The sequence below is a fragment of the Artibeus jamaicensis genome, unplaced genomic scaffold (assembly GCF_021234435.1).
Source record: "Artibeus jamaicensis isolate MK-2021 breed Jamaican fruit bat unplaced genomic scaffold, CSHL_Jam_final scaffold_833, whole genome shotgun sequence".
NCBI classification, from domain to species: domain Eukaryota; kingdom Metazoa; phylum Chordata; class Mammalia; order Chiroptera; family Phyllostomidae; genus Artibeus; species Artibeus jamaicensis.
The window spans coordinates 2,917,491-2,936,805 of record NW_026522056.1 but is presented as its reverse complement, the minus strand read 5'-3'; the positions used below and the strand labels follow the sequence as shown (position 1 = coordinate 2,936,805).

The following is a 19,315-nucleotide window of genomic DNA, read 5'->3' as shown; positions in this document are numbered from 1 at the left end:
CATGTTCCCAAAACATGTAGTGTTGCTAGAAAAAGTTGAACCCATTAAAAATGAAAACTAAAAAATGGAATACGATTATTTTAGTTAATTTAGAACAAAGCTTCCTCGTGCTTACTGTGTCCCAGGCTTTAGAAATGCAAACCGATGTAATCCACCACGCTGCTGTACCAGCGGCCCGACTGGCCAAGCCCCCACTGCATCTCCCCACCCCCCCACCCCCACCACCCTCCCCCACCCCCGTGCTCTAAATCCCTCACTGACCTCCTCCTCCCAACCTGTCCTTCCTATTTCTAAAACACTCTGGACCATGATCACCTCATCACTGCAGGATAAAGTGCAAATTCCTCAACATGACGGAGACCTGGAGACCCAGAGACCAGGCGCCGTCCGCAGGCCCACACCCCTTTAGAAGGCTGCTGGAAAGATAAAACCTCAATCCCGGACAGCAGGGCACAGCCCGAGGTGAGGAGGTGAAGGAAGGTGGTCTGAGCTGGTTGTCTACACAGGAAGGGTCCCAGTGAGAAGGACGGGGTGGTCAGCTGCTGGTAAGAGACCAGCAGAGCTGGATATAACCCAGGAGAGCCAAATGCCCCGTCCAGCAACCCCAGTCCTCACCACCCCCTCCAGGTGTAGCCCCATGCTTCCTGATGCCACCTGGTTCTAGTCCTCTCTGTGCACTTTCCACTTTCCTACACAGGCTACTAATTCATTTTCCATCGCCCCTGTCGTTCCACTAGATGCTAAGTGAGACCTGTAAGAGCAGGATGTTTGAATGGAAAGGAAACCCTTGCAGCAAGGACCCCAAAGCCCGGTTGGAAGACATCCCACGGCCCAGAGGAGAGGCTGGCCTCTTCGAAAGTCTCACAGTAGGCATGTTAGGTGTGAGGGCCATCTGGTGGCTGAATGACGCTGCAAAGGCCAGGTTAGGTCTCAAGAGACCGAGACTTCTGTCTTGCTGGCTTCGCTCTCTCCCTGTCACTCTCTCTGTGTCCTCTCTGTCTTTCCCTCCCCCTGGCTCACTCGCTCTGATAACATGAATGGGACCATGGAGGGCCCATGTGCCTAGGAACAGCGGGCGACCTCCAGCCAGCAATCTTCCGGGGATGGAATCCTGGCTCGGACGCAGCTCCTCCCCCCAGGACCTCAGGGTACAACCCCTTTGGGTGCTGAGCTGGGGGACCAGCTGCAGCCAGACTCCTGACCCACAGAAATCATGGGGCAAGAGTGCTATAGTTCCAGATCAGTACATTTCGGGCAACTGACATAGGAGAGTAGTCCAGATGGTAGAGACCCACAGCTCACTCTCTCCAACTCTGTTCACACGCAAGACCTCCGTCCACCACCTGCCTCGTGTTTGTCTCTGCCCTGGTAAGAGCACCATAGTGATACTACAAAACAATGTGATAGAGTACTCTTCAAAAAAATCTGAGTTAGAGCTAAGTAAGGTTCGTTACATAAAGTATAGATTTCAAGTAGATAAAAGAATAGAGTGGAAAAAATAAGTTAGGCATGCTGGATCTGACAACAACCAAACGGGAGCTTCGGATCAAAGCTGCTGGTGAAAACAATACAAAATAAACTAATATTTAAACCTGTGTGACAAGATCAGAACACTTCTAAGACAGGGAAGGGAGGTGCAGGGAACCTAAAATCAATGCCTCTGACCAGCAGCACGGCCCAGAAGGTGCCGTGGTGAGAGCCCACTCCGCACGCGAATTTATCCCAGTTCTGCTCACCACAAAGGCAAGCGCCCGGAACAGCCTGGGTGCCATCGGTGGAACCAAATACATGCAGGCACATCCAAATGAAACACCATGTTAGACCTGGATGCAAACAGCTTACCAACTGTGAGACAAACGGGGAAATTCTAACATCTGCTGTCTGGCAATACTAATGAATTATTATCTGTTGTTCTGGGTATGCGTAGAGTTCTTATCTTTGAGAGATGCACACGAGAACGTTTAATGAAGCGGCATCATGCTGGTGACCGGTTTCGCAGCCTCCCAGTGCAGGGAGCGGCGCAGACCAGCAAGACGGCCGTGAGCTGCAGCAGCGACAGGGATGCAGGGGTCACCGTCCCATTCTCTCCACTCCTGTGTATGTTTGAAGTGTTCCACACAGGTTTTTAAAAAATTATCTACGTATATATTTAAGAACATGAAAAAGTCTAGGACAGACTGTGGAGTAAAATAGCAGGGACAGGATGTATGTGTTCACTTACGTAAAGCTGTACAATGCACGTGTACCTTTAAACAAACACTCATCTAGGGCGTTGGCCCCTAAAATAATCATCAAGATGAAATAATAACAGTCACCCTGGACTATGACTTTCTGACACCATTTGAGTTTTAAGTAAGCCCCAGGCAACAGGCCTTCGAACAATGACCTCTCACCCACGTTGCTTGGTTATAACAACGGTGAGATGCCACAGGAGCCTAACCCGAGTGTGTGTCAACTGGCCCACAGTAAAAACGGCTTCCTTAGATCTCATTTCACGTCAAGTTGCAGGCCCTATCGCCAACATTAAGTGAGAACGTAGTGTATTTTTTAACAAATAAAAATACACTACTTGCAGTTTAAATAAACCTCAAGACTACTGTCACTTTCTAACAAAAAATACAAATTCGCAAGGACAAGATCTAAGAATGATGTGGGGGAGATGAGGACGGAGGCCAAAAGCCATCCATCGGAGCTCAGGGCCCCTGGGACACCCATGGAAAGGAAACCAGGAGGGCGGAAGAGGGCCCAGAGACAGAGTGGACAGAGGGGACCAGAAGGGCCAGAGGGCCAAAAAGGAACCCAGATGACGGCGAGAGCCGACGGAGCAGAGGTCCCCAACCACAGAGGGTGGATGGAGGACGGAAGGTCACAGCTGGCCCTGATGCACAAGCAGGGCAGAATCCACCAGGGAGCAGAAAAGCAACACTGGGGAGAAGAAATGACAAATGCCAATCCTTGCCCCACAAAAAAATCCACGTCCTCTGGAGAAAATCTCAAGTCCATCAGTGAGGGGAAGTAGAAGAGGCAGCAGTTAAATTTACAAACTGCTGCAGACACAGTGGAAAGGAAGAGGAACAGGTGTGGCAGGCTGCGAGGGAGGGGAAGGAAGGGATTTGCTTTTGGTGCCAAGAGGGGGATGAGAAGCCAGGATTTCTGAAGTTCAGGTAAGACTGAGCTCTCTGCCAGGGGCTAAGACATCGGCAATTACCACACAAGTTATAGCTGTTCTTCTCCGTGAAGAGCAAAATAGGGACTCCAAGGCACAGCCCAGGCTAGCGTTCCCTTTTTTCCCTGGCTGGATTTGGAGATCTCATCTGCTCTGCCTCTGAAAAGCTAAGATTGTTTCCTGTGCAGTAGCGCCCCCTTTGGACTTCTGCGTCTGCCACCAGAGCCCACCCCTGCAGAGTGAAGTATCAACTGGCATTTCCATCCAACTCCTGCCGCGGAGCTGGACTTGAAGGTCAGTCGAACGCTGCATCGCTCACACTACTCTCCTCCGCCCACTCCCAAACGCACAGCACGGGCACTGCCTCCTGCTCACACCAAAACGGGAGGCTCCATGTCTTGCTGGGCTCAGCATCACTCACTCTCCAACTGCGATCCTTCCTAGAAAGAAGCAGACTGAGCCACAGCATCCGCTCCTCTGATCCATAATCTGTCCTTCAGTCATCATCTTAACTCTCACTTTTCTGCCAGAAAAACACTCAGTTTATTCCAGAACAGGCACACATGTAACACTGCCTGGAAGAAAAACACAGCATGGTTCCAAAAACCGTTTTTAACTATCTGCACATGTCCCACTCTCTGGCAGAGTTTTTGTGGCAGATCTGCACTGGGTCAGCTCTGAACAGCACATACCGCATCCTCTCACCCGCTGCCCGGCAGTCTGCTCTCCGGGACCATAACGGGGCACGGAAGCAGGCTAGGATCTGATTTAGATGGAAATCGCTCCTCAGTGGGACATTACTTATTCTTTACAACAGAGGCTGTACCGAGTGTTTCTCTTTAAACCACGCCCATGCTGTGTTGAACTGTCCCATGTCCACCCTCCTAACAGTCGTGCCACAACCCCTGGAGGGGAAGGCCGGGGGTCAGAGGCGCTGTCCACCAAAGCCCATTCCGGCAGGCCCCGCTGGGACAAGCCCTGGCTGCACATCACCCACGGGGTTTCTCCAAATTCTAGCCAGGGCGAGATGGGATGGGCAGAGGCCTGTCTGCAGACAGGAGCAGGCAGCAGGGTCAACAGAGGCCACGTGGTCCCGAGTACTCAGCAGTGAAGCGGTGTCCCCTTTGTGGCCTGTGACTCCCCAAACCCCACCTCTGGTGGTCTGCCTACTTCACTCCTGAGTTCAGGCCCTAGTAAGGAGCCAACCCCCCTTGAACGTATTAGGAGTGGGGTCTGTCTCCAGAGTGCTGACCGGATCAACTACTCACGGCCAAGAAACATATGGCCCGGCCTGTGATGAACTGCCCACATTTCTTCAGAGCCTTTGTTTTCACTCTTTAGAGCCCATCCAAGAGTTGCCAGGGCCTGGCCAAGCATTTGATGCCTTTGGTCCTTTAATCTTTGCTTCCCTGAGAGACAAGTACGCTTGTTACCTCATTTTATAGATGAGTCGCCAAGCCCTGGCGCAGATCCTGCCTGAGGTCACAGCACCGGGAAGTGGCAGAGCTGGGACTCAGAAGCAGGCAGTTGAGGTCCACTCAGAATGACCGCCTTTGTCCTGCAGCAGAGTCTCCAGGACACCCACGGCGCTATGGCTCTGCACGCACTCGGGCACAGCCCGCCGCTCCATGGGGCGGGGCGGGGTCCAGGCCTGTGGTTCCCCCTGAGCAGCACAACCGGAGGCGGAGACCTTTTCTGCTCATCTAGTACATTTATTTTAGTAGCTAATTTTGAAAATAACAATACACTAATCTGACTTCTCTAATGGAAGCTACTGCAGTATAATTCTTTCCCTTTTACAAAGACTCTAACTCCACAAAACTAAGTCAGCCGCAGCCAGGAGCTTAAACGAGGACCATGGCTCCCCCACAGCCCCCAGGGAAGACTCCCAAAGCCCTCGGGGCCTGGGTCTGAGGGCTGCATGCAGTGTAGGCGGGCAGACGGCAGGAGACAGCTGTGACAAGACCATCACATCCTGCCACCACTGGCCCTTTCCCTTCCCAGGGGAAGGAGTGCTCAAAAATACAGACTAGCCCTGGCCTGGGGACCAAAAGGTTACTAGTTCAATTCCCAGTCAGGGCACAAGCCTGGGTTGCAGGCCAGGTTCTCGGCTGGGGTGCACATGAGAAGCAATCAATTGTCGTTTCTCTTACACATCAATGTTTCTCTTCCTCTCTTTCTCCTTCCTTTCCCCTCTATCTAAAAATCAATAAATAAAATACAGATTAGGCAGGGTTTCTAGGACCTCAGTCAACACCTGCCAATACTGCACTCCAACGAAGGCCTACGAGATGGGGCAGGTGAAGCCCCCATCACCACAGGAGAGGGTGGGGCCTGCAGTCACCAACGAAACCTGCCTCCGCCCTAACTGACTCCTTACCCCTTCCATCCCAAGGGAAGGTTTGGCTGTGCAGCTCCCAGAGAAGCCACTTTTCAGTTTGTTAAGAAGGGGTTACATCCGTGGGGGAAAGGCGCCCCTGCTGGTCTCCACTTCCGGCCTGGAAGTGTTCTGCAACACCTAAGTCTACAGATAGGATTTCAAAGCTCTCGGAGTTACAAAACGCCTGGAGATTGTTTCATTTTCAGACTTCCCTCCTGCCCAGGCTGCTCGTGCGAGTTGGGGGAGGGGCACATCAGGAGGTGAGACAGGCTCTCCACGGCCATCTCCGCTCGGACACTACTTACTGGGATGGCGTTAACTCATGGGCCTTTTATGCTGCACATCATTTCACACAGGGAACCTAAATTCTAAAAAAGATGCATTTTGAAAATAACTAACATCCTCCAAGAATAAATAACGTTTTTACATGGATTAATGTAAAAGTATGCCAGGTGAAAGATAAGCGTGGCTTTATAACTGAGTCCCAAACTCAGCCAAGAGACAAAGTCAGAAGTTGAACTCTCACTAAACATCTCCCTCTTCACCCCTCTTCCCTGCAAAACAAGATTTAGGTTCTATCAATACAGGGGGCATAAGACATTTTCACTCAAACCCTGATGCTTCTGAAAAGCAAATGAAACTACAGAAAAATAAGTCCTGTCCTAGGCACTGCTAGTCATTAATACTTGCACACAAGGAAGTGAGACGTTATGCAACAGCTGGAGACCTGACGGGCTGTACTTACGCCGCGCTGCAACCGTTCAGCCAAGAAGCTACCAGAACACAGACGACTGCCGTGAACTTGGGCCTCAGAAAGTCCTGATGATCACACTGAATAAAGGTGAACAACTAGATATATACTAATTGTTCAGGTGAAGGAAAAACATTTAAACTACTGTACTTAAAGACTATCTGTGGTCAGTGTTAAAATCCAAGGTGTGTTCTCTTTGAGTTTATATTGAAGCGACTTCACAGCTACAACTCTTGCTGCATGACAAAGCAAACTAATGCTAACACTTTGCTGTGAAATAATGAACAAAAGTTTAACATCCTGCATTTATGAAGAGTGGATGCAAATCAACATCACAGGAGAATGTTCAACCATTCAGTGTTTTAAAAGGAAAGCATTCAACCTCTAAACCCAAAATGCAAACTAGCCAGTGTGGCTCAGTGGGTTGGGCACCATCCTGTAAACCAAAGGTCACCGTTAGATTCCCAGCCAGGGCACATGACTAGGCTGCAAGTTAAGTCCCTACTCAGGGCACGTGGGAGAGGCAACCAATCGATGATTCTCTCTCGCATCAGTGTTTCTTGCCTTCTCTTTCTCTGTCTCTTCCCCGCCTCTCTCTCTAAAAAAAAAAAAAAAAAAAGAGCAAACTAAAAATACCATTTAAAATTTCACCTATGGAGTAGAGCAAGTTTGTGGGTTTTTAAATGGTTATCTTTAAACTCAGTGTTGAAAAGGAAACAACAGTGAAAAGGGAATGTATCATCTGATGGAGATAAGGAAAAACTGGCACAATCATCTTGGAAAGCAGTCTAACCCTCTCAAAGATACAGTGCACACATGTGCTGCGTCACACCTGTGCTTGCATGCCCACAGATATCCTGGCACACTCACGCACATCCACAGATGTTCACGCACATCCGTACAGAATTACACTTTCAAGAATTTTCCCATGACATCATCATGGATTTGTGCAAACTGAAGAAGATTTAACTGCAAACCACTGGCATCCCCAATGCTGGGGTCTGAAGACACATCCGGCGTGGAACAGGGGTTTGTCAAATTCACTACATTCTCCACTCTTTAAGATGCTGATGGCTTTTAGGACTCTCTCAGATAACCTGCACACCGTGCTCCAGAAAGTTCAGCAGCATGCTATCCAACACCCAGCTGAGTTCGTCTCTAAAGGTCCATTTGTGCCAGTTGTATTTGTAATTAAAAGCCTGGAAAAAATTGCAAACAATCTAGAAGGTTGCATCGGTGTCTTTAAATGTCTTTTATGTTCTCCATCCATTCTACAGAAATCAAAGCTGGGTATTATGGGTGCGGTTTATGCAAGAGATTCAAGTAAGTGGACCCATTCACCAAGAAAGGGCTTTCGCACTACTGCCACAGGATTGGGGACTGAAAATACATTTGTTTGAATTTAAAATGACGTGTTAAGGTATGCATCACCTTTATTATTTCCTATTTTAACTCACTTTTCCAATAACTGACGATTTCCCAAGACATCAAATAAACATACAGCTGCAAAAAATAATGTAGTTAATAAAATGACTATGTAAATACTGATACTGTATTAAAGAGAAAAGGAAGATTAAAAATGGAACATACAGTACATTTACATATTTGTAAAACACACCTTTATTATATACAACTAAATAAAAGTCCAACAGGAATACACTGCAAAATCCCAACAATCCATCTCAGATACTGGCTGATGATATTTTTTCACTTTCCTGGAACTCTCTAACTCTTATACAATCAACATTACTTTTATAAACAGAGCAAGTATTACTTGAACTTTTTCAGTGCTTCAAACTTTTCACTTGTGAAAATCCTGCTAAAGAGATAATCCAAGAATTGTGACAGAAAAGCTGGTTGGGTTGACAGGACTGTCATTCATTCAAGACAAAACTCACATCTCTGGTGAGGACAGACTGCAGTCACACAGAACCACGTGGGAACGACGTGGTCCTCCCTGCAGGAGGACTTTGTCCCATGTCCCATGTTACCCGGGCAGGGGAGGCACAAGGCAGAGCTGAGCTGGGGGTGGGGGTTGCTGTGGAAACGACGGGCTCTGGGAACTGTCTGGTTTTCTGACTTACAGGCGCAATTACCTTCTTGGTTACTTCCTAGCAGAGAGGTCCGCTCTGTCTCCTTTCCTCAGGCCCTTGGTGATGGGATGTTATAGAAGGTGACACCAGAGTGCACAGTTCAAGCACGTGTTAGGAGGGGCTGAATTTTAGCACCTGAGGATGTACAGTGGTTTCATTCCACCAAACAAGCACTCCCTCTCATACTGGATCAAGTTAAAACAGGAATTTGATGAACAAGGTCCTAAGTGCAAACACCAGACTTGGAGAGGAAGAGGTAAACACAACCCCTCATTCTGGAGTCTCCAAATCGGCTGCAGCGGATCTGAATAGCACCCGTGAGCTGTGCAACAACTGAAAAGCCACAGTTGGCCTAAAAACACAAGTCCTCACGCAGGTTCGGGGCTGCAGGAGTCGAGAGTCAGCACATACATGCTGATGGCCAACTCCTCCCAGGCCCAATGACACGCAGACACAGCATCCATACTACTGACGGCCGATAACCTGGTAATGATAATCATTTGAATTAGAAGGTGCCTATGGATGAGTCCTACTCTGGTTCAGCCAACACCGACATCCCACATCCCAGATAACGTGCACCCCAGAGGTCTCGTGCCCTCAGCAAGGACCCACAGGGCCGTGGTATGTGCAGGACATGTGATACAGCCGCGTGCCATCCCAACCCATCCTTGCTCGCTCTCCCTGGAAATCCAGTTCCTTCTAGAACAGTATGAAATGTGCAGGTAAGAGACACCAGGCATCAATTACAAATGAGAATTTTCTAGTTGTCCTACATTGAAAAATAATATCATTTATTGAATACAAAGAGAGAAGAGCTCTTTGAAGAGTTGATTATGTGAGGAAAATGTCATCTAGAAATCACACTGCAGGTCAGGCTGAGCATCAACAGCACAGGCCAATTTCCCAACTGTTGCACAGCCAACTCAGAGGGTCACTTTTTTACACACCAAAAGCGCAGAGCTGAAGCGTTGATAATATGGGGGTGGGAGGGAGATCCTTTTTCTTTTGATTTTTATACCAAGTGTTTGTAGAATACTTCTTTTCAAGCAAGATATTTCAACACTTAATTAAGCTATAAATTTCTGCCCTGGCTGGTGTGTCTCAGCGGTTGAGTACCAGCCTACAAACCAAAGGGTCACCAGTTTGATTCCCAGTCAGGGCACATGCCTGGGTTGCAGGCCAGGTCCCCAGTAGGGGGCGCATGAAAGGCAACTGCACATTGATGTTTCTCTCCCTCTCTTTCTCCCTCCCTTCCCCTCTCTAAATAAATAATATATAAGTAAATTTATTTTAAAAAGAAAAAGCTCTAACTTTCTGCTTTTTAATGCCATCCCAGAGTTCTCCATTTTCATTCCACGTAGAAAAAAAAAAATTCTGAAACATGAAAAGCCTGGTACATAAACAAGCACACCATCATCTATGTCTCCTCTATTTAAACCTAAGTGATGTGGGCTATTTACTACCCTCTTAATCTCAAATGTGAAGTTTCTCTGTGAGGACAGGCAAAAGAAAAGGCTGCACTTAATGTACAAATCTGTGTGTGTTCCCAGAACTCACTTCAGAGACTGGAGGAAACGGCAGGTTATTGCCATACCAGGGTTGTTTCTTCAGCCCCGAATTTCATCACTGAGGTCTAGGTCTGTAAAACGATACTCAGGGTGGGTATTTTTAGATAAGCTCCTTAGTCTCCTATTGGTATTAAACCAGGCCTCATGATAGCATCCCTCAAAAGCTTAGATAGGATGCATTTTTTCCTTTGGTCTCCAGCTCTCAAGAATACCTTGTAGGAATTTTTCCAGAACACAAGCTGACTCACAGGGCAGCTTTCAAAATTGAGGCCCAGGAGCTCCGAATAAAAGCTTGCACAGCCACCCTCTCTGCCAGGAGCTGTCCCAGCACTGTCCCCACCCCAAGATCATGTTGGGATTTGAGGTTATCTTCCTCCCCCAGGACACCCTCGGGCCAAGTGCACAGGGCGGGTGGCCCCAGGTCTGGGGCAGGACTCACTGGCCAAACCAGGCTGTCCCTCTGCGCTCACACCTGAAGTGTGGAGGGGCGGGACCCAGGAATACCCACCACAGTCTGAACCAGCCACTCAACACCTCTGGCAAGAGCACCCCTGTAATTTTAAATATCAACTCTCTAGCTCCCTGTTCTTTACAAACATTCACAACGCTGGACGAGGACAAGAACACGACCTTCCCAATGGGGATGGAGGCAACGCTGTGCTCCCCCATCTGCTTTCCTGGGCCATGAGTAACTTCTCAGGTTGGGAGCTGGAGACACAGGCTTTGCCTATGACCCTGAGAAAGTATTTAAACCTCTTGGGGCCACACTCCCCGACCCGCCACTCCATTCCAGCTCCAGTTCTTAAAGAACTACAGCTGCCACGCAGGTCCTGTATCTTTACCTACAGTTTTCCAAACGCGAACAGCGCCAAATTGCTCATGGAGAGCTACGGACTGGGAAAAGGTGGTGGGAAAGGGGGCGGCCAGGCAAGGACACGGGCGCATGCACACACACACACAAGGGTGTGCACATGTGAACACTGACATGTCAAATGCCTTCCACTTTCTACTTTACACAATTATGGCCTTTAATAAGATCTAATAATTATAATACTTATACTTCCTTTAAAGTTTACTTTTCCCTTAGGAGCCCTCTTCAGTGCTGGAATGTGATTGCATTCTCAACAAGGCAAACCTTCCCAAACATGACCTGTGTCCACGGGACCTGTGGTGGGCACAAAATACAATTCACAGATACCTAGTTCTATCAGTCAATGAACAAAAAACGACTTCACCGAGGAGGGTGCCAAGACCGCCTGACAGAGGGGCAGACCCTCGGCTGCAGGAACACGGATGCAGGCAGTGCCAGGGCAGTGACTGACAGGCACGCTGCCGTGCCCTTTGACCTCCCTAGAGTCTCTCCACAAGAATTGTGGGAAAACATTCTAAGATGCACATCTAAGGATGGCCTCTGAGCTTCAGGTGTAAGAACACCTGCATGGGGACAGCCTGCGTGCGGCCAGTGAATCCACACACGGCCACACACACGCGAGGGCCCCCAGATCCCATGAGGGCAAAGACAGAAAAGACTGGGAAGTTCAACGGCAGCTCTTTTCCAGGTGGCACCAACCCCCACCAGGATGTTGGCAAATATGAAGCAGAGTGGCCTTCAGGCGTCCTGGCCTGGGGGAAAGACCACTGTCACTATGCAGGCCAGTCCCCTCAGCAAAAGGATTCTTGCCTCCAATACCAACAGCAGGCATTGCATTGATTCTCTTACATTAGATCTCTAGAACTAACTCCCAAAACTGTTGGTAGCGGTCACTCTGAGTGTGACCACACTTGCGGCCTTTATAACTTCCACTCTGTGCTTCTGTGACTTCTGCTTCCCCCTCCTCCATGCCATGTACAAACAGTGAATCTGAACTTTTACCATTTACGTTCTTCACCTCAAGCATATACCGACTTAATTAAAATAAATCGACATTGAAGGCAAAAGCGAAGGCTCCGGTGGCCTACAGCCCACTGCCACCTTTCCTGCCCGGGCCCGGCCGGCCGGCCTCCCAAAGACAGGCAGGGGTGGGCATTTGAGTCCGCGAGCAGCCCGGGCCTCCCCCTCCTCACTGCACTTGCCCAGGTGCCGACTGCCCTCCCCGTCTAACCAGAGTGAAACCTGACAAGCAGCAGGACACACAGGGAGTCACCGAGGACACCTCAGGCAGCCCGCTCCTTCCTGCCATTTTACACACACATTCTACCACAACTCCAGCTGAAGAGACACGTTTTTGAACTGAAATGTTAACTACTAATCACCAAGGAATCAGATTTATTTTCATATATTGCTAGAAAATGTGGGGTCTTTTTTAAACAAAGGTATTAGTGGTTTATCTAGATATCTTTTTAAAACTACACAAACATTTAATTTGTGTTCTAGGAAGAGAATCCGGCAGGGTCATGCGTGGGGCCGGAGCCACTCACGGGAGCCCCAGTTTCGCGCTCTTCCCTGGTCCCCACACACCGCCGTGGCTCCCTCCCTCACCCTCCGACTGCAGGGACAATGGCCCTGCTTCCTTGAGGCCCACTCCTCGTGGGCTGTATCCCGTGAACTGCCAGCTTCACAAGAAGCCCACTGCGGGACACGGCACTCAACAAAGAGCAACTGTGGGCGCGTGAACACGGGAGTTGGGTTATCATTACTTCCGGCATCCCCGCCTGCTTCCCACACCCCAAGGCGGACGAAAGGCACACAGGAACCAGTGGGCCTGGCTCGCGCAGAGTTCCAGTCTGAGATGCTTCTACCACAGGACCGGTGAAAAGCCCCACGTGTCTCCAGAAGATGGATGACACAGGCACCTTACAATGAAGACACTGTGGCGGGTTAGGTGCAGGCAGGGGTCTGACCCAGCGGCCCAAGAGTAGTTGGCCCACCCGCCAGGAGAAGAATCATCGCTGCCCCCCCCACCTGCTGCCCCACCCAGGATGCCCAGCCCAGCGCACCTCCCCTCTCCCTCAACAGTGGCTCCTACCCTTTAAAACCCACCTGTACCCGCCGCCCCTTCAACCCCCGTCTACGGGCTCACTCCTGTCCAGTTGTCTCCCTGGCTACACCCTTGAAACCTGCTGGACCTTCACTGGAGGTAAGAAGCTGCCACAGCACTTCCCTCATCCTCCTCACCCAAATCTGCCAGACCAATACCTCACTGGTCTCCTAAGTCTGTCTTCCACTGTGACCCCCAAGACCTTGCTCCTGCCCCCTCCAGTGTCCCTGGGCCCCAACAGCCTCCCACAAAGCCTCCAGAACTCTGCAAAGTTGGGGGCCCAGCCCACCCCCTTCAACCCAGGTAGCTCGGCTCCCACCTGTGCTTGTGAGCTTTGATCTCACACCTAATAGAAACCAAAGCATCACTGCTTAAATTAACGGCTCCTACTCTCCCCTCCCGCACTGGCTGCCAAGGTCATCTTTCCAAACTCAAATACCATTCCCCTATTTGAAAAAATAAGGTAACTCGAGAAAAGGCCAAGTAAAGTAAATGCCCTACCTTGGCCACAGTCTCCATTTCCAGCCTGGCCCACCAGCCCTGGGGAAGCCTGGTTCCAGTCACTCCCGACACCAGCCAGCTCCCAGGACAGAAGGAGGCCACTTCCCCTCTGCTTCCCCTCATGCAGTTTCTCAGCCTGAACTCCCGACCCCGTTGCCATCACAGTGCCCACAAACCAACCCTGGCTCCTGGGGAACCGCCCCACCACCCAGCCGCTGGGCAGCCCTCAGCTGCCCTGCACTTCCCAAGGGGGCTTCTCCAAAAGTGAACATCAGAGAAGGTTGTTTCTGTGTCCGCCTCCCTGCAACCAGACAGCAGGGACCACGACTGTCCCTTTCCATCCCCGAGGCCAAGCAGGAATCAGAGAGAGCCTTTCAAACAAGGAGTGTCCCCCTCTCCTCTAATCAGTTAGTAATAAAAAGGGCAAATAAACTCAGTCCTGAAACACACAACTGCACTCTAACAGAGGCACTGGTGTCCAGCAGTAGCCTCTTAAAGATGCAATACCTAATTAATGTTACCAAGCACGAATACTAGAACCTATCTTGCCTCTTTGGGGAATTCACTGACAAATGCAATTAGAGATGATAAAAATCAACCTAACCTGATATACAGATTACGACTTGAACTTACAACGCACCACACAGGATGCAACTGCGTGTTCATACACACTCTCCACCCAACCAAACTCAGCACTAGAGGACAGGAGCCAAACGTGAGTATGTGCCTGATGGTCGGTGAGAGTGTGGGGCGCTCTCGGTCTGACTTCTTAGAGACTACTGAAACTTTTGAAATGATGAAAATGCCTAGTGATTAAAATGCATAATGCCTATTATTTGGTTCCCTAGATATGGACACATTTTTACTCCCTCTAGTTGTGTTCCAGGTAGATGCCGTTTATCTGAGCAGTACCTACAACTATCTATGATAAGTTAATAAATAAACAGCCTCTCCTCATTAATGTGTAAAGAACAATGCATTCTGAGAAACACTCACGGACAGAACTGGCGTTTCAGTGACTTTACTGACATTACAAAGTGCAGTAAGAACTATCAATAAAATCAACTATTTTAGAACTGAAGCCTATTTCCTGGAACAAGTTAAAAAAATTATTCACTATATTCTATGGTTTCATGACAAATACAAAGCAAGCTAAAGTAGGATTTTTTACATTTCATTAATCACCGAGTTTCATTTTTCTGAGGAAAAAAAGGGGCTAAAACAAGTGCTGAGCACTTAGTTGATCAAAGCTGAGTTAATTTCCGACACTCTCCTCCAAACAGGTGCTCAGTCTTTCTGCGCTCCACCAGCCGCCCCTGGGCCCAGCCCCCCATCTCACTGCGCTCAGGGGGCCTTCAACAAAGATATTCTACTTGTAAGTCAATGCAGTCAGAGGAGATGAAGAAAAAGTGAGTGCCATCATCTAAGCTTCATGCAACACCTGTCACTGGTGGTCAAGACCGCAGGAACTAGGTACATCAGCAAATCACACACTTCTCTCTAAAAGCTATTAGATTTCTTTCATCTTTTTCACCTTTATACTGTGCCGTTCCCTTTAAAAGTCTGGTAGTAAACAGTGCTATAGTTTGTGTGGTCATTCTGAAATAAAGTGGGACAACGACAAAGAATGTAGTGCTAGGCAAACATCTGTCTGTAAAACCAAGCAAATATACTTACATCTTTTGCCATGTTACCAGATCCGTGAAATCAATGCTATAAATGTTCACCCTCCAGAGAAGAAAAATGATTTTTCTGGTAAGAGGGAAGGAAAAACGAGAAATAAGAAAGAATGAAAAAAGAAGTTAATAAAATATTAGCATTTCCCCCAGTACCATCACCATCCTGATTGCCCCTCCAGGTAGCAGGCACTTTCCTTTCTAAACCCACACTCCATCCTCAAAGCGCAACTGGCAAATAAAACCCCACACCAGGGATTTTAAAAGTCAGGTCAAAGAATGGAAATGCATCCAACACTAGGATGCCCAGTCCGCTCAGTGCATACCGCCACCCTCCCTGACACCCACACAAAGGCTCAGCACCCGATGATGGGGCCTGGCACCCAGCCTGCGCCCGGGTACCCTGGGCGCAGCTGGGGACCCCTGGTCATCGCCTGGGCGAAGCCCCGCTGTCCCTGCGCAAAAGCGCACCCCAAAGAGTGTCCGGGTCCCGCTGGCTCGCTCTGTTTGCCCACTCAGCCAGCCGGTAACTCTGACAGGTGGGCTTCCGGGGTCCGGCCTTCAGCCTGTCACTAGGCCGCGGCCGCCTCGCCGCGAGCGCCTCCCGCGCGCCGGAACCGGCAGTCAGGCAGGCCAGGTCGGGATCAGCGCCGCCCCCATGCACCCCAGACCCCTGGACCCCGTGCGCTCGGGCCGACACTGATCGCCGCCGGTGCAGACGACGGCGCTGCTGCTCCACTAGAAGGCCACCTGCAGGCCCCTGCAGAGACCCGGGACCCCCGACCCCAAGGCCGGGTCACCTGGGAACCTCCAACGGCGGTGCCCAGAACCGGGAGTGTGAGGCAAAGAGACAGGAGAGGAGCGCACACGCGGCGGGCAAGGGGGACTGGGGACGGCTGGGTGCCCCGCGTGTCCGCGCCCCACCCGGGACCCCGGCCCTCGCCGGCCCCCTGCCCGCCGCACCTGGCTGGCAGTCGCGTGCGGACACGCGGGGATGGATACGAGGGCGCGGACACGGACACGCGGGCTCGGACACGAGGGCGCGGACACGCGGGCGGTCCCGGCGCGCACTCCGGCCCGGGGTCCTGCCCTGCAAGGCGCCGGGCACGGGGCTCACCCTGCCGAGCGGGCGTCGGGCGGCGTGACGTGCGCGGCGCGGTGACGTGGGCGGACCCGGCTCCCGCAGCGCGCCTGCGCGCGTTTTCGCGCCTTCGGCTCCGTCCTCCTCCTCCTCCCGCCGAGCTGCCCGCGCTTGGCTCCACAGGAGGGGGATGGGCTGCGCGTGCGCGCGCGCGCGCCAATCGGGGGATGGAGAGTCAGGGACTAACGTCGGCCTGCAAAGTAGCGCGCGCGTGCGGGGAAGAGAAGCCATTGGGGGATGTGCACTTGCGCGCACCCGGGGAGCCTGAGCATGCGGTGTGCGCCCATGTGCGCACGTGGAGTACAGGGGCCCAGGGTGTATGTGCATTTGTGCGCACTTGGCCGGTGTGTGTATGTGTGTACACTCATGCGCACACTGGAAATGGGTTGGAGTGTGTGCACAAGTAGAAGAAGAGCCATGGTTGTGGGTGCACGTGTACTTGCAAAAGGAGAGGGGCAAGGTGTGTGTACCCATCACTGTGCACACATGGATGACAGTGGGACCTCCGTGTATGCATGTTCACATTGGTGTATTTGCAGGAGTATGTGCATTCAGGCAAAAGGAGGGATGATTTTGTGGGCACAGGTGTTTATGTGTACACACGGAGTAAGAGGGCTGGTGTATGCACCTGCAGGTGTGCACACATGGAGGAACAAAGGAGGCTGAGTGTGAACACATGGAGGAGAGGAAGTCAGATGTGTGCTTGCAGAAGTGTTTTTGTACTCAGGGATAAAGGCAGCCTGGGATGGGCACATGGGCATGTTTGTTTGGGTTCCTGTGTACGCGTACAAGAAGGAGAGGAGGGTACACGTGAGTGTGCAGGTGCACAGGGGCAATTGGTTGTGTGCACATGTAGCATGGAAAGCCCTGTCCACCTGGTACTCTTCTATCCCTGCCTGGCCCTCAACCTCTGCACCCATGCACAGGTTCTGTGGAGGTTCCACGTGTCCTCTCTGCATAAAGTTGCTCTGGAGGGAAACCAGGCAGCCAGTTTGCTCCTTGTGTGAGTATGAGTGGGCTATGAGGCCAGTGACTTGTAACCCCTGCCACCCACCACCACCAGGGACAGGGCATTGGCCCCCAGGGAGGCGGCTGAGAGCCAATGGGGCCTGGGAGTCCAAAGTTCAAGATCACATCGGGTGTGAGTGCAGTAGCTCAGGTATAATTAAAACCTCAGAGGACTTAAGCACAGAGCAAAGGCCTCTTTGCACTATATGGGCAACATGTCACTACATACAGCTCACCTAGCATGGTTTCACAGTTTAACCATTTTTATGCTGATCACACCCACTCCTGCTTCTTCTCTACTAATGCACCACTTAAACATTCAAACCCTTAATTAGCAGAGGTTTCCTGAAGACAGCGAAAATCTTCCCATTCTGCTGATTAGTACACAATGGACACAAAGAAACACGGGTGGTAGGGTGGTAGAGTGAATAAAAGCTTACAGAGAGAGAGTCCTACATATCTTGCAGGCAGAACACCTTGTTTCTCTGCTGGTGAAATGTATACAGCTCTTCACCCATTGGCAGGTCCCCATGATAGCTGAACCTGCATTCCTCCATATTGTTCCTCAGGCAGTCATACGTTCCTAGTTCTATTTTTCTTTCACAGGAATTCTTTGTTTTTTACTGTATTTGCATATTCATCCCCCAGATAGCAGCCAGAAAACCCCCCTTCCAGCCCTTGGACCAAAATGTGCAGGGCAGCAAGCTGGGGGGGCTCAGAGGTAGGAAGACATGGAAGATCAGATGGGGACTGATACCAGAACCCAGGCTTGTGCCCTGATCAGGAATTGAACCAGATGACCTTTGGCTTTGCAGGGCCAATGCCCAACCAACCAAGCCACACCAGTCAGGGCTCTCTAAAATATTTGTTTAAAGATCCACATACTTTTAGCCACTGCCTTGCCTTGAAATCTCTAGTCTGGATTGCAGAAATGCAGATTTCTTGATGAATAATCAGCCCCAAACTCCCTGTGTTCATATAATCCTTACATCTCCACTATATGTCTGAGGACAGGTTGTTCAGGAAGCATGACTTAGTGATGCTTTCATCTGGGTGTTGATTGATGCACTTCTGATATGTTGGCATTTGACCCTGTGTTATTGTCCAGGATGCCACGTGTTTTATTAGAAGAACGTACTCATTGGCTCTTTCCCAGGAAAGGTCCTCATTTCCCAAGAGGGCTCTTTCTGTGTCTGCTCTGTCTAGTCTCAGAACTGATCCAAATCCCTACCCCCAAACCCCATTAAACTGCCCTTTAAAAAGAGAAAAGTTTTCTAATCCCTTGAAATTGTTTATTCTAAATCTATTTGTTAACTCTCTAATCTGCCTTTGGTTTCCTCCTTATTAACATTGGTCTCTTCTCCAGCCATTTCCCATTTTCCACCTTCTTGGGTCACTGTGGCTATGATGACATCAAGAGGTAGGAAGACGGGCAGGGGAACAAGGGCTCAGGAACTTATAGGAAGGAAAGCATGTTCCTGGATGTGGACAGGTGACGTTTTCTCCTTTTTTGGTAAAATAGAAATAAAGGCATCTTTAGAAAACTTTGTGTGTATCATAAAATATAAGAAAATCTGGACTTGCTTCCCCTCAAGATAAATCCGCTGGTCCTGTTCCCCAAAAAGATGACTTCTGCCCTGGCTGGTGTAGCTCAGTTGGTTGGTGCATCTTCCCATAGCTGAGAAGTTGCAGGTCTGATTCCCAGTCAGGGCACATACCTGGGTTTTGCATCGGATCCCCGATCTGGGCGTGTACGATCCCCAGTCTGGGTGCAACAGATTGATGTTTCTCTCTCTCCCTTCTCTCTCTCTCAAAGTAATGAAAAAACGTTCTCAGACAGGTATTAATTATATATATATATATATATTTATATATATATATATATATATATATATATATATATATTACTGTTTCTAGGCCCCTCTGTAGACCCCACCCCACCACATAGACCCAGGAAGACATCGTTATTTCTTTCTTACTCTTCTTAACATCATGAGTCCTTTTGAAAATTTCTGGTCACATTCAAAGCCTTCCTCTTTGGAGAATGGTCAGT

At 50.0% G+C, this 19,315-nt stretch overlaps 1 protein-coding gene across 1 annotated transcript in view; it reads right to left on the bottom strand.

Annotated features, from left to right (window-relative positions):
• Positions 1–16,260, bottom strand: part of TFDP1 (transcription factor Dp-1) — a 43,073-nt gene extending 26,813 nt beyond the window's left edge. Inside the window, exons 1-2 of the mRNA XM_037125676.2 lie at positions 16,077–16,260; positions 15,115–15,189 (exon numbers count right to left, since the gene is read on the bottom strand). Of these exons, the coding sequence (XP_036981571.1) occupies positions 15,115–15,126 (12 nt within the window). The 5' untranslated portion in view covers positions 15,127–15,189; positions 16,077–16,260. The remainder of the gene's footprint in view (positions 1–15,114; positions 15,190–16,076) is intronic.
• Positions 16,261–19,315: the final 3,055 nt, after the last annotated feature.